General features: G+C 52.5%; 1 protein-coding gene across 1 annotated transcript; it reads left to right on the top strand.

Annotated features, from left to right (window-relative positions):
• The first annotated feature begins 566 nt into the window (after nucleotides 1-566).
• On the top strand, nucleotides 567-14478 carry ETS1 (ETS proto-oncogene 1, transcription factor). The gene is made up of 8 exons (XM_053451870.1): nucleotides 567-885; nucleotides 9070-9189; nucleotides 9286-9486; nucleotides 9810-9884; nucleotides 10019-10267; nucleotides 10730-10990; nucleotides 13824-13942; nucleotides 14200-14478. The coding sequence occupies exons 1-8, from the start codon at nucleotides 804-806 to the stop codon at nucleotides 14413-14415; spliced, it is 1323 nt and encodes a 440-aa protein (XP_053307845.1). The 5' UTR covers nucleotides 567-803; the 3' UTR covers nucleotides 14416-14478.
• Nucleotides 14479-15433: the final 955 nt, after the last annotated feature.

Raw genomic sequence — 15433 nt, 5'->3', positions numbered from 1 at the left:
TATTGTATGTAGTATTGTATATAGTTCTTTATGTAGTATTGTATGTAGTTCTGTATGTAGTATGTAGCATTGTATGTAGTATTGTAAATAGTTCTATATGTAGTATTGTATGTAGTATTGTATGTAGTATTGTATATAGTTCTGTATGTAGTATTGTATGTAGTATGTAGTATTGTATGTAGTATTGTATATAGTTCTTTATGTAGTATTGTATGTAGTTCTGTATGTAGTATGTAGCATTGTATGTAGTATTGTAAATAGTTCTATATGTAGTATTGTATGTAGTATTGTATATAGTTCTGTATGTAGTATGTAGTATTGTATGTAGTATGTAGTAATGTATGTAGTGTGTAGCATTGTGTTGTATTGTACACTATGTGAGCTGCGGGTAGTAGTCCATACCGTGCGCTGAGCCGTTGAGCCCAGCCCCTGCCCCCCCCCGTTCTCCCCCACCCCCGGTTCTGCCCCTCTGCTGCTGTCACTGCCGGGCCCACCCCCTCCAGCTCCCCCCCTCCAGCTCCCCCCCGGCTCTGCCTCTCACTCCCTCACTCAGAGCCTCACTGAGCCGGAGACAGAGACTCAGAGACCCCCAAACCTGCCCCAGAAACCCCCGACTGCAGCCACTCCACGGGATCTCCACGGTGCATGCAGCCCCCGGGACCCCCAAACTGCCACCAGGACCCCTGAACTTCAGTCATTGAACAGGACCCCGGAGTGCATGCAACCCCTGGGACCCCCAAACTGCGACCACCAAACTGCGACCACCGATCAGGACCCCGGAGTGCAGTCCTCAGGGTCCAGCCATGAAAGCTGCGCTAGACATCAAACCCACATTAACCATCATCAAGACGGAGAAAGCGGAGTATGAGTCTTACCCCTGCTCCGGTGAGTGTGAGTGAGAGGCAGTTACACTATACAGAGTACATGGTACAGTACAGAGATTGGGGGTATATGGTACAGTACAGAGTGATTGGGGGTATATGGTACAGTACAGAGTGATTGGGGGGTTTGAGTACAGTACAGATATTGGGGTGTATATGCTACAGTACAGATATTGGGGGGGTATATGGTACAGTACAGAGTGATTGGGGGTTTGGGTACAGTACAGAGTGATTGGGGGTAAATGGTACAGTACAGATATTGGGGGGTATATGGTACAGTGTAGATATTGGGGGGGTTTGGGTACAGTACAGAGTGATTGGGGGTATATGGTACAGTACAGAGTGATTGGGGGTATATGGTACAGTACAGAGTGATTGGGGGGTATATGGTACAGTACAGAGTGATTGGGGGTATATGGTACAGTACAGAGTGATTGGGGGGTATATGGTACAGTGCAGATATTGGGGGCTTGGGTACAGTACAGAGTGATTGGGGGTATATGGTACAGTACAGAGTGATTGGGGGGTATATGGTACAGTACAGAGTGATTGGGGGGTGTATGGTACAGTACAGAGTGATTGGGGGTATATGGTACAGTACAGAGTGATTGGGGGTATATGGTACAGTACAGAGTGATTGGGGGGTATATGGTACAGTACAGAGTGATTGGGGGGTATATGGTACAGTACAGAGTGATTGGGGGGTATATGGTACAGTACAGAGTGATTGGGGGGTATATGGTACAGTACAGAGTGATTGGGGGTATATGGTACAGTACAGAGTGATTGGGGGTATATGGTACAGTACAGAGTGATTGGGGGGTATATGGTACAGTACAGAGTGATTGGGGGGTATATGGTACAGTACAGAGTGATTGGGGGTATATGGTACAGTACAGAGTGATTGGGGGTATATGGTACAGTACAGAGTGATTGGGGGGTATATGGTACAGTACAGAGTGATTGGGGGGTATATGGTACAGTACAGAGTGATTGGGGGGTATATGGTACAGTACAGAGTGGTTGGGGGGTATATGGTACAGTACAGAGTGATTGGGGGTATATGGTACAGTACAGAGTGATTGGGGGGTATATGGTACAGTACAGAGTGATTGGGGGGTATATGGTACAGTACAGAGTGATTGGGGGTATATGGTACAGTACAGAGTGATTGGGGGGTGTATGGTACAGTACCATTGTTGATTTGGGTTGTAAATGTGTTGATTTGAATGCTATGCCCCCCCATGTGTTTTCCATGTTATATGATCTGTGAGACAGGCGCAGGACTCAGGGTTTTGGGGCTCATTGAAGAGGGTGCAGGATTTGTGGTGTTTTTATTAAATGAAATATACGTTCTCTGCGTTATTTACACAGCTGAGCTCCTGCGCGGCTGCGGTCTGGGAAGGGTGCACTACTGAGAACCAAAAAATGCATTTTTCCATTCCTTCCAACCCCAGCAAGTCATGGGTTAAAGGTGACATTAGGATTCATTCCCTCGTCACAAACGGCTCTTCATTCCTCTCTAACACAACTTTTCATTCTGCTGACGTTCCGGGCCTTGCCTTGTTTTGAATGGGTTAATTTTTGTTCCCTGCAAGCGAGGGCAGTGAAAGGGTTAAGCCGCATGTCCATGGTATATAATATTTGCTCCAAAGGCTCTGATGCTAAACCTTCTTTGCTGTAATTAGGGGGGGGTCTCTGTACCTGGGGGGGGGGGGGTGGTGATGACATTAAACCCCCTTTGATGTCACTCACTGAGTGTGGAGCTAAAAGCCACATCTGCCCCTTTATCAGCTAGAACTCTTTATAGCCCTAATGGGGGGGGGTGATATATATTATTTATGTCTCACATCTGGGGGGTTTAGTAACGGCCTCCAGCCTTCCTTTTTGGAGCCGTTAACCTTTCGTTGTCCAAAATTTGTCGCCCCCCCCCCCCCCCGTATTACATGGTTTGTTAAACTTCGTGTCGGATTCTTCGGCCTCCCGGTTATTATTTTTTTATTTGAAATAGTTGTGTTTTTCCGGCGGGGGCCGGGGGGCGCGAGCTCTTTTTTCTTTGTCCCACTTGTAGTGTATTTTATGCTACAAAACAGAAACCCAGAACCCACCGGCAGATCGGCCCCCATCTGGCCCCCGTGTAGTCGCCCGTTTCTCCTGCTGTAAAGACTCAAACCTTAATCAGCCGTTGGTCTCGTCTTAGATTCAGGAGCCGTATGTCTGTCCCATGCATGTTTAATACCCTCACTGTATTACCCTCTACCACCTCTGCTGGGAGGCTGTTTCACTTAACGACTACCATCTAAGTAAAACTTCCTTCCATCCCATCTAGTTTTAGATTCTGGTTTCTCTCCCAATTCAGTTGCGAAGTAAAGGTTTGAAATCTATAACTAGGGGGAGAGACGTTTTTCCCGCCCGCAGCGGGTGGTCTCTGGTTATTTGTAAATGATAATGTTGGGGGTGCGCTCTGTAGTTATTTAGGTGCTCGAGCCCCGCGTGTCCCAGCAGCAGACAGTATGGAGGCCGACCTGTGAGCTCTGCGGGAGACCTGATGGTGCGGACAGGAGTCCCACCGCCTGAGTAACGACTCCACAGGCAGGAGATAAGGGGATTTGCCTAATCTGATTATTTCTTTGATATCTTCCAACCCCTTATCTGTGCAGCTGCCTCCTCTACTGGTCAGCCGCTTCTCCCACTAGGAGCACACTTTGTATCATCTTCGTGATGTTATCGTATTTACTGTTGTTTTTTTAACATTGATACGTTAAATTTATTGGCCAATCAGAGCCATCGTTTCATCTAATCTGTAAAAAACGCAAACCTAATCTACATGTTTACATTCCCCCACTGGATTAATCTCTACCACTTCTGCTGGGAAGCTATCCCATGCACCTACCACCCGTGGAGAAATGCTTTCTAAGACCACATTTCCGCCTCTATTTTTAGACTACGGTCTCTCGTCCTGACATCCGTACTTCGTTTAACCCTTTGTGTATTTAAATGGCTGCCGTGTGCAGAGGATGGTGCAGCTCAGTGGTTTTGTTCTGGGGGCCGGCAGCAATCGTTACGTACCGACCAACCTCGATGAAAATGGTTCATTGACTTACAGGGGTCTTACGGGGTCTCGGCCTCGGTGACTGCATTTATAGTTGGGGCGACTGGCCGGTCAGCTGCTTTCTATAAACTCCTGGGGGGATTCCGCGAGACCCTCGTTATTAGACGAGTTTATTACACGGCGGGGACCTCGGCTTCGCTCCCCGTATCTCGCTGACACCAAATGAGACAATGCAGAGTAACCCCCCCCACATTTACAGTGCGGCACTTGCCCCCGTAAGGGTGTGAATCGGGCTGTCGGGGGCGTTTTCTGCCCGGCACGTTGTATGAGGAGTTATTTTCAGGTCTCTAGCAGCGAATCATTAAATTTATGTTTATTTAAGACAGAATTGGGTCTGTGCCATAATATTTCTAAAATCACAAATGCCGGGTTTTGGGTTTGTTCTGGACTGGTGGGGGCTGGGGGGGACCCTCGGCCGGGATGTTATTGGGGGGGACCCTCGGCCGGGATCTTATTGGGGGGACCCTCGGCCGGGATGTTATTGGGGGCGACCGGCCGGGGATGTTATTGGGGGGGCCCTCGGCCGGGATGTTATTGGGGGGGACCCTTGGCCGGGATGTTATTGGGGGGGACCCTCGGCCGGGATGTTATTGGGGGCGACCGGCCGGGGATGTTATTGGGGGGGACCCTTGGCCCGGATGTTATTGGGGGGGACCCTCGGCCGGGATGTTATTGGGGGGGACCCTCGGCCGGGATGTTATTGGGGGGACCCTCGGCCGGGATGTTATTGGGGGGACCCTCGGCCGGGGATGTTATTGGGGGGGACCCTCGGCCGGGATGTTATTGGGGGGACCCTCGGCCGGGGATGTTATTGGGGGGGGACCCTCGGCCGGGATGTTATTGGGGGGACCCTCGGCCGGGATGTTATTGGGACCCTCGGCCGGGGATGTTATTGGGGGGGACCCTCAGCCGGGGATGTTATTGGGGGGACCCTCGGCCGGGATGTTATTGGGGGGACCCTCGGCCGGGATGTTATTGGGGGGACCCTCGGCCGGGGAAGTTATTGAGGAGCCGCAGATCCTCTGCATGAAACGTTCTCCGAACCCCCGGCACCGCAGAAGCCCCGGCGATCCGTTGGTCTCTGGGGGGCCGCGTTCTCCGTTACGTTTGGATTCAGGGCTTTATTTCTCGTTCCCGAAAACCGATTCGCCCCACAAATATTTCTTCATTTCTGACACTTTATCTGTTAAACGCGGCGCGGTTCTGACCCGGTGACTCCGCGGCGACGCATCTCACGCGGGGAATGTATTGGGAGTTTCTATTTGAGGAGAGACACACGTCACGGAGGCAGAGAGCTGCAGTAACGCTCTTCACACCTCTGGCTGCAGCTTCCTCCGAAGACACGTTCTGTCCTCGCCGAGGCTAAGGAGCCTTATTGTCTGGGGACTGACCATCTGTTGCTACAACGCTATGGAATATGATGGCGCTATATGAAACAATAAATAATAATTTAAGTAATAAATAATAAAGTAACAGATCTCTTGACGCAGCTGCTGCAGCACCTCTTTAACCCTCTGGCAGCTTCTTTCTGTTAACGTCCTCAACGTCCCCATTAATGCCCCTCGGCTCGGCTCCTATTCCGCTCTTGCGCTCCCTGACATTTTCTTTATAACGACAGTCAGCGGCCAGTTAGTGGCTCGTCGCGGCCCCTGGGGTGGGGAGGGGGCCGATTGGGAGAGGGTCACCCAGCGGCACTAGCATAAGCCTATAGTGTATATATACAGTATATATATATAATGTACAGTATATATAATGTATAATAGACACGTTTAGTCTGTGCGGGGAGAGTTCCGGCCCTCATTTGCATGTCACCGTTTATTGCCGGTAACCGGCCGTTTTTCTCATATTGATACTGAATTTGTTGCCGTTTCTCGTGGGTTTTTAGTCATTCGAGAGATTTAGTAAAAACGAGACAAAGTATCTGTACTCGGAGCGGAGGTTTGCGAGTCACACGTTCACCGCGTCTCCCCCGGCAACGCATGATTCTGAGAAATGTTTTATTTTAATGTAAACCCCGTCTGTACTGAGCCAGACCACAACATCAGCTCACTTTGCTCTTCATTATAATACTAAATAATCTCCTGATAAAAGACTTTGGAGGGGAATGAATAGTGAATAACTCTGGTGCCACCCCGTCGGTTGCTATGACAATTGCACGATTAACACACGAAACGGGGTCACGTAACCCATTGTACATCGCTGCAAAATATGTCGGCGCCATATACCAATAAATAATAATAACCCCGTAATCCCGTCTCCTAATCGCTCACATCTGTGACTTTAACCCTTTCTCTGCGGCCCCGTTTGTATCCGTTCCCAGGAATTGCCCCGTTATTTCCGCGTCCCGCTCCCCGTTGGTGTTGGGTTGGAGTGGTCCGCTGAGAGGGTCCGCTCCGACTCCCTGCCGCTGCTGCTTGGAATTTTTCCCACACGCCGGAGACGCGTTTGGTGGGAAGCGTAGCGAGGGCCGGGTGGGAAGTGGACGTCGGGGTAGCGTGAGAGGGGCGGCCGCTGCGCCTCGGCTTATTAAAGGGAGGAATCCCTCGGGGAGCGGCACGCCGGGGCTGTGAGAAGAAATTCCTATAAGGGGGCCGCTCGTCAACCAAATGACTTCCATATGAAGGGGCAGCGCTGGGGGGGCTCTCCGGCTGGTGTGAGCCGCAGGGAGGAGAAGGCTGGGGCTTTAACCGGTTTGCTGCTGGGTTTATCGCCCCTCCCGAAACTGCAGGGGTTACAATCTGGTTCCCATGTTTGTGGATGTGCGTGCGTGCGTGCGCGGCGCGGCGAGGGCCGGGGGTTAATCAGGCAGTGTGGGAATATTTGGGACGTGAAGCAGTGACTTCTCTCCCGTTGTCGCCCCGCTGGTGGTTGGGGTATTACGCTGGGGTGACTCACTGGGAGGTCCCGTTAACCCTTTGCGTCTGGGCCCAGTGACCCCCAGATTCAGCTACTCTCTGCCAAAATGGCACCAAATGTTTATTGTCTTTTTACAAATTACCGACCCCCCCATACCCGGGGCAATAACCCCCCCAAACTGTCGGGGTTCTGTCTGCGGCCGCCGCCGGGTGACGGTGTATTTTTTTCCGCTCCGTGGTCCCGGCGCCGCTCGCCCTCCTCGTGCTGACGGTAATTATCTGTCTGACATCTCGGGTGATGTTTAAACCCCGTTAGGACCCGAAGGTTTGTGCCGGAGTGAGGTTGGGGGGGACGCTGTGTCGTGGATCTGCCCCTCGTTTCTTGCTCTTAACACTTCGTTTGCCCCTGACCTCCTCTTCCTGATTGGTTGCCTGGAACGGTTGGTGGATTTGCCGATGGCGTCACTCGGATCAGTTTGCATCCCTACGGCTCCTTATTCATTATCCCCATTCAACTCGCGTTATAACCGGTGCAGGAATCGAGAGGAATGGGCTACCTACAAAACCCCCGACACCGCTGGGATGCGCTGCCATTAAATAGTTTACAATATGGCGCCGGGTCTGGTATTATCGGCGTTTTGTCCGGCTCCATTCCAACATTACGCGGGAACCTGGGACGGTCAGGGGTAGACAGGAGGTTGACGCTCTCCCTGGTATTTAAAGGGTTACTCTGGCTGGGTGCTGGGGGTCCCCTGTGTACAGAATTTGGGGAGTTTATGATCCGCTATGAGCGGCGCCTGCAATTTACCCTCCGTTGCATGCGCAGCCCTTGCAGCCGGGATAATCCTCTGTAATCTCTCTGCTAATGTCCCCTAATCCCCCTTTAGGGTTGTGAAGACCACCGGCTGGGACTCCCTGCCTGGAACACGATCCCCGGGAGAGCCGGCGGCCGCCCCTGCGCGATTTACACCGTCACAGACCTTTAGTGGTTCTAAAAACTCGAACGTTTCCTTCTCTGTTTCCTGGAATTCACCTCTTCTCACCGCGACGCGGAGCAATCATTATTTTACCTGCCGGCTCGGAGTTTGGGAGTTAAATGACAGAAATCCCGGGGTTCAGAATATTACAATGTCTGCACGATCGGTGGTGTTCCCACTTCCCGCCACATATATCCCCCCCCCGCATATATCCCCCCCCGTATATATTCCCCCCGTATCTATCCCCCCCGTATATATCCCCCCATAGATATCCCGCTATATATATATTTCCCCCCCGTATATATCCCCCCCGTATATATCCCCCCCGTATATATCCCCCCCGTATATATCCCCCCCATAGATATCCCGCTGTATATATATCCCCCCCGTATGGATCCCCCGTATTTTAGCTATTCTCTCCCGCGGACCCCCGTTACCGTCACGGAATTCCATGCCCGTTGCTGAGTATTTAGATGGCGCCCGCGATCCGCTTAATGATTTCCGGTCGTTATTATTATTTGAGGGTTTGGACTTTATGGAACTTAATTCGGCGCGTCTTGCTTTTTCCCAATTTCCTGGTATTTCATGTTAATCTCGTTATGTTATTTCTCTGTCTTCGTGTAACGCGACTCGGCAGGCCCGGTTATTATTATTTATGGAAGTCGCTCCTCGCAGACAAAATAACTTCGCAAGAAACGTCTTTATAGACAAAATAACCTGAAAAATGTATACATAAAGTGTGATGGGGTCTGCATCGCCTGCACCCAGGGAAATTCGGCCCTGTGATCGCTGTTTGGGGCCGTGTCTGCTTAATGCCTGTAAAGCTCGAGGCGGTCGCGTGATGGGGACGGGGCGTTGGGGGTGATCGCTGCATTGTTTGTGCGCAGCCCCAGCGCATGCTGCTCCGCAGCGTAGTCTCAATGTGCGGATCTAGACTCGGCCCTCCGGACTTGGCAGGAAAGTATTCCTAGAGGTAACTCTGGAACGTCATGGAAGTTGAGTTGTGGATTTGGCTGCTGTGCGGGAGCCTCACGTGACGCGGCAGGCTGTTCCTGGAAGGCGTTTGCAGGCTTTATGTTAGGGCTCCGAGTTTTCCTGCAGGTCTTACCTGACCCTGGAATTGATGATGTCATTGCGTGTGGCTGCGCGGGGGCCCCAGGAGCGTGTGAGACGCCTGAGCTCTTTCCGTGGTTTTTCCGTTACGCGCCGCGGACCCCCTCTCTGACCGTCACGTCTCGTTTCAGACATGGAGTGCGCCGACGTGCCCCTTCTCACCCCGAGCAGCAAGGAGATGATGTCACAGGCGCTCCGCGCCACCTTCAGCGGATTCACCAAAGAGCAGCAGCGGCTGGGCATTCCTGTCGGTGAGGCTCCGGTTCTCCCCGCTCGGGGGCAGATGGGAAACGTTTCGATGCAGGCGCTAGGGCTTTACTGACTAAGCTGTGTTTACTTCCCGTCAGATCCCCGCGAGTGGACGGACGCCAACGTCAGAGACTGGGTGTCCTGGGCCGTGAACGAGTTCACCCTGAAGGGAGTGGACTTCCAGAAGTTTGGGATGAGCGGAGCGGCGCTGTGTGCGTTGGGCAAGGAGTGCTTCCTCCAGCTGGCCCCGGACTTCGTGGGCGACATCCTCTGGGAACACCTGGAGATCCTGCAGAAAGGTAACCAAGATCCCCGGTGCCCCCATAAACCAGCGCGGGGGGCATCTCGGCCCCCGTACCCCAGCGATAAGCGCAAGAGGTTACTCGTTAAATGTGTTAATAGCGCTCTGTTAGCGTGACGCTGCTAGGCGTGTTCATAGCGTGTTGCACACGGTAGTCGGGGATTTAGAAGATCGGGCCCCGCCGCTTTCTTCTCCGTGGGGTAAAAACGGGGGGTAATTGGGAGGGTAAAGCTATTATTAACTACTTGAGTGCCAGGAATCTCTGAGCCTCACGTTGGGGGCATTTTACATTTATTGTCTTCGTTTTTTTTCCCCCGAAAGACTCAAAATCGTACCAAACCAGTGATTTAACCCCTGCATACCCGGAGCCAAGATATACCTCAGACTACTTCATCAGTAAGTATTCTTTTTATTGCTTTCTCCGGCTTTTTGGGGGTAATTGTCTGATCCGGTTCTAGAGGGCCACACGCGCATGCACAGATGGCAGCTGGCTGCTTGCAGAGCATTGAGGTTGTGATTTGTCTCTGTAGGTTACGGCATCGAACATGCGCAGTGCGTCCCCCCCTCGGAGTTCTCTGAGCCCAGCTTCATCACGGAGTCGTACCAGACCCTGCACCCCATCAGTTCAGAGGAACTTTTGTCTTTGAAATACGAGACCGAATACCCCTCCTCGCTCCTGCGCGACCCCCTGCAGCCGGACTCTCTGCAGGGCGATTACTTCACCATCAAACAGGAGGTCGTGTCTCCCGACAACATGTGCGTGGGACGCATCAGCCGAGGTAGGGTCTGCGAGGGGCGCTTCAAAGCTTTCACACGCCGTAATGGTGTTAACGGGGGGGGGCAGTTAGTGGGGGCCGCAGGGGTGCTGGAGAATCCTAATGATAGTTAATGTGATTGAGCCGGAGACGACAAAGTTAATATAGAAAGTGCCGGCCCTCTGTGTGGCCCCCGAGCCGGGCCCTGAAATGTAGGTCGTTCTCGGGCTGAGGTTTCGGGTGAATTTATTCTGTAGATTATGAAGCTTTTTTTTTTTTTTTTAATGTAAGCATAAAAGTGTTGGGGGCAGATATGTGGCCCCCGAATGGTCGCCATTTCTATGGTTTGCCTGCTGTTGCCAGCTGTGTGACAGCGGAGCTTTCGCGTGATGGCTGCGCATGTTGCGTAGGCATCTGGTCTGTCCGGGTAGTTTGCCGTCGCTGGCCCCCAGTATGCCTCTAACGTCTGTGTCTTTACCTGGACAGGTAAGCTGGGTGGACAGGAGTCGTTTGAAAGCATAGAGAGCCATGACAGCTGCGACCGTCTCACCCAGTCCTGGGGCAGCCAATCCTCGTACAGCAGCCTGCAGCGCGTCCCGTCCTACGACAGCTTCGACTCCGAGGACTACCCCGCGGCGCTGCCCAGCCACAAGCCCAAGGGCACCTTCAAGGACTACGTGAGAGACCGGGCCGAGCTGAACAAGGACAAGCCGGTCATCCCGGCGGCCGCTCTGGCCGGGTACACAGGTGCGCTTCCCTCCCAGCCCTTACCGCCAGCACCAGGGGGAGCTTCTGGGGCAACTTGGATGCCAGGCAGGGGCAATTATCTTCCTCTGCCGGCAGGTCGTGATCTTGTCTCTGATAAGCGAAGTGAGGTCGCGCCTGCACAGGCACCGCAGCAGACGGGGGAGATATTTCCGCCCCGGGACGCTTTCACACCTCTGTGTGTGAGGAGCAGGCAGATAGCATCTCAGACAATGCACACGTCTAACCGCTCACACGCTACAACACGACGCCTACATACATGTGAACACGTCGCGCCGGCACGGGGAGCTCTACTTCAAAGTTACCCCCATTTCAGATGTTTCGGGGGGGGGGGCTAAAAAAGCAGATAATGTGCAGATTAACCCCTCACGTGCTGGTCTGCGTATTAAGTGTTATCTCATCATTTTGACGCTGTTGGGTCTTCATCAGATCAGCGCTCACAGGCGCCAAAACATTCCCGTTCTTATAGATGGCCTTATTTTGGCAGAAAGGGACCCAATATTCACCCTTTTCCCGGGTGTCGGGGTGTCAGGCACGTTCCGGGGGGTAACAGTCTGCAGAAGACATGGCCCCAGCCCCCGGGGGTAGATGCCTTTCCTGTACATGCGTGACCACATACTCTGCTAACCCACAAACATGTATATATAGCCGGCTGTGCCGGGGAGCCTCTGTCACGTTCTCTCCCGCGACGTCTGGCGGGGCAGATTCTCCCCAGTCTGTCCCACAAACACGCGGAGCTTACACTCTGCTCGTTACCGAGTTCGGGGGTCTCTGTCTTTCACTTACACAGGGTTACCCCGACCCTGTTTACAGCATTAACTCGAGGTGGATTTAAAGGGAAGCGGCCACGGGGCCTGGAGAACACTTATCTCTCTCTCCCCCTTCCTCACCCCCCTCTCTCCCTCTCCCTCTTCCTCTCTCTCTCTTTCCCCCTCTCTGTCTCTCTCTCTCCTGGCGGTCGCTGCGCATGGTGGCTGTAGAAATAATGTCCATGGGTCACGATACGTTTTCTCTGACTCCCGCTTGAGTGGGGTTAGCGGCCGGCGATGCATTCGTTTCATGCGAGAGCCGGGGCAGCACAGTTTGGTAAAATGTACATTAAAGCCCCCTTTCCTGGGGTCTGGATCTTGTCTTGTCCCCCTTTTTTGTGATTTCCTCCCCCATTAAAACCATTAAAAAGTCCATTATGTTGGAAGAGCAGACGTTGTCCTGGAGCGGGGGTGGCTGCACCCCGGGGGTAGAATGGGGTCCTGTCTCCTCCGGAGGTTATTTTTAGGAGCCGGGGTCCTGGTGGCTGAATGGGGGGACATTTTTTCCCAGTGAGGGCGCCACATTCCTGTCGCGTGACAAATCTAATGAGCCTCCTGCTCCGGCCGCCACGACCGGCCCGGTCCAAACAGAGCCCCATTGTGAGCCAGGAATAGCATGTGATTCTCATTGACTGGCCGTAGTCTTTGAACCCGGGCAGGGCAGGGGTCGTCGGGTTGCTCTAGAAGACAGTATCGCGTTGTTGTCGGCCATTGTGAGATTATCCAGCCGCGCATGTAGCGAGAAATGCATTGCCACGCTCCGGCACGCAGACAACTGCACGGTGCCATCACATGTTTAACGCGCGTTTAATGGGCAGATTGTCGATCTCTGTATGGACTCTTTATGCGGCCAAATAGTAGAATATTCATTATTCTGATAATCCCTGCGCACCACATGGGAGAGATTCCTGCCCTAGCAGGCAGTTCGGATGCAGTCACCATGGAAACCAAAGGACTGTTTCTGATTTGATTGCATCGGATCTGGACTGCTCTGTACAGATAACTCGGGTATCGTAACCATATAGCGGTGACGCCATTCCGAGTGGCGCATGGAGTCGTCGCCGTTGGCCCTCGGCTTATGTCTATGTGACGCCTGGAGAGTAGCCAATGAATGATCCGGGAGCCAAAACATGCGCAGGGAATGCCGGCTACTGGCCGGTGCCGGTACTGCAGCTGCTTTCATCCCGCGGACACTTTAATAAACCGACGGGAGCTTTTTGCTGAATGTGTTTTTAGTCGTTTGGCGAAATATTTTAGTGTCGTTTTCCCGAAATGTATATTTTCTGGACCCCAAAAATCAGTCTAAGAAATCCTTCTCGTTAGAGGACAGACTGTCAGCTCTGTGGCTTCACAATGAGGTTAAACATCCCTCGTTCCTGAATCACGTGACGCCGCGCAGGCGATGTCTGGAACACGGAAACCCCGTCAGCTTAAACTTCTCGCGGGTCGCAGACGAGTGAGAGGGACGTTTGCCTCAAAACGCTGAATCTGTGCTGAGCATAGAATGCGACGGGGCGATCACAGATTTATACGTCAGCCGACGGGTCCAAAATGTCCTCGTCTGATCTGTGTTTGTCTGTAACAGGTTCCGGTGGATATTACATTTTTCCAAAGCTGTTGGGCAGGGAGATTTATGCCGGGGAATACCATGCCATGTTTAAATCCCCCACTTATGCCGGGAGGCTGCTCCACTTATCTACCACCCTCTCAGTAAAATTAAACTTTCTTACATTCCGAAAAAAAGTGAGAATATATCAATTTGTAGCTTTGTTGGCTCGCTTTCCTTATTTATGACATCACTACGCGTCATCATAGGCCAACTATTGTCCATTAAAGCTTCCCGTTTGCATTCGGGGTGCTCAGTGATGCACAGTTTTTTTGCGGTGCGGGGGTCTCGCCGGACAGTGACAGAGACAGCGATGCTTTACGTGTTAGATGTTGACAAGGCCTTTCGTTGTGGGAAATGACGGCCAAGCAGGAGGTGACGGCGTTTCCTTTCCCCGCAGGCAGCGGACCCATCCAGCTGTGGCAGTTCCTCCTGGAGTTACTGACGGACAAATCGTGCCAATCATTCATCAGCTGGACGGGCGACGGCTGGGAGTTCAAACTCTCCGACCCGGACGAGGTAGGCGACGCTTGCATCCTGATGACTTACCGTGTGGCGCTCTGTCGCTTCCCAGCATGCATCTCAGCAGCCAGCTTATGTATTGTTTAAGAAACTCGACAATTATTAAAATTATTCAAAAATATCTGAATTTTTTGTATTAAAATTTCAAAAAAACTAAATATTACCAAACTCTTACGATAATGGGGACCGGCATTGAGTTTTTTGGGGTGGATTTTAAGACGGAACACGTCGTTATTTAATGTCTGTTTTCACAGGTTGCGAGACGCTGGGGGAAGAGGAAAAACAAACCCAAAATGAATTACGAGAAGCTGAGCCGCGGCCTGCGCTATTACTACGACAAAAACATCATCCACAAAACCGCGGGGAAGCGCTACGTCTACCGCTTCGTCTGCGACCTGCAAAGCCTGCTGGGATACGTGCCGGAGGAGCTTCACGCCATGCTCGACGTTAAACCGGACACGGACGAATAGGACCAAGTCCTGGGCCAAAGAACAGAGACGCCTACGGCCCCCGGCGCCCCTCACCGCCATTTCTCATTCGGGCGCAAAGGATTCTGGGAAAATTGTATAACAGGAAACGAGAGACCGGGGGACACCTAGGAAGACGGCTCGGGGTCCGTCGCTGATCAGGAAGGAGAGCGACTCGCTTATCTCAGAAGACATTTTCTTTCCTAATCTTGTGCCAGTATTTCGTATTTTCCCAATTCCTGACGTTTTTCCTATGTTTTTTTTTCTTGCCAAGCCAGACATGCGCAGAGCAGGCGATGGACCACGAAGCAGGTGGATATTTCCTGCCTGCAGCCCATCCTGTGTCGCTGGCCACTGCCCCTCGGGGTGCGTCTGCGCAGGTTCTGGCTGCCGTCGGGGTGGCGCTCGCCCGGCGGCTGCCTCTCTGGCTGTATTGCTGCACGGTTTGGCGAGGAGCTCCCGCTCTCCCGCAGCCGCCTCGCGCAGGGTCCGTGTCCCCTCGTCTTATTTTGGGGATGTAGCTGAGCCGCATCCCGTTGGTTGGATTCGGGGGCCGGGCGACTCCCCGATTGTATTTTTACAGAGTGTGTATATATTTTATAAGGAACTTTTGTACGAGACGCTTGTACAGTTGCGTTATCAGTAGCTTTCACAGCAGTGCCCAAAAGCAGGGGCTCCGGGTCCACGCCGGGGGCCAGGGCTGCTCCGCAGAAGCTAAGCGGGGGGGGGGGGTTGTGTTTTTTAACCCTGCAGCTTCTCCTCGCTCTTCAGGGGCTCCCAAACACCCCAAGACTTGAAGGACATTATAGCTGCTCCTTGTGTACGTAGAGGTTGTCTGTCCCTGAGGGCCGATGCTTGGCTGCTGAGTCAGACGTTTTATACGTAGCCCATCGAGCGGCGGGATACTCGGCGCTTTGTAAATAATTCCTACAAGAAACAGCGGAACGGAGAGAAAGAACTTCCGGATCCTGAGAAATGTGGATTTGGAGCCGAGGAGTCATTTAAGGCACTCAAGGAGACG

The sequence above is a fragment of the Spea bombifrons genome, chromosome 12 (genome assembly GCF_027358695.1).
Source record: "Spea bombifrons isolate aSpeBom1 chromosome 12, aSpeBom1.2.pri, whole genome shotgun sequence".
Lineage (NCBI taxonomy): Eukaryota > Metazoa > Chordata > Amphibia > Anura > Pelobatidae > Spea > Spea bombifrons.
Note: the sequence above shows the minus strand (reverse complement) of the source record. Positions and strands in the feature narration are given on the sequence as shown.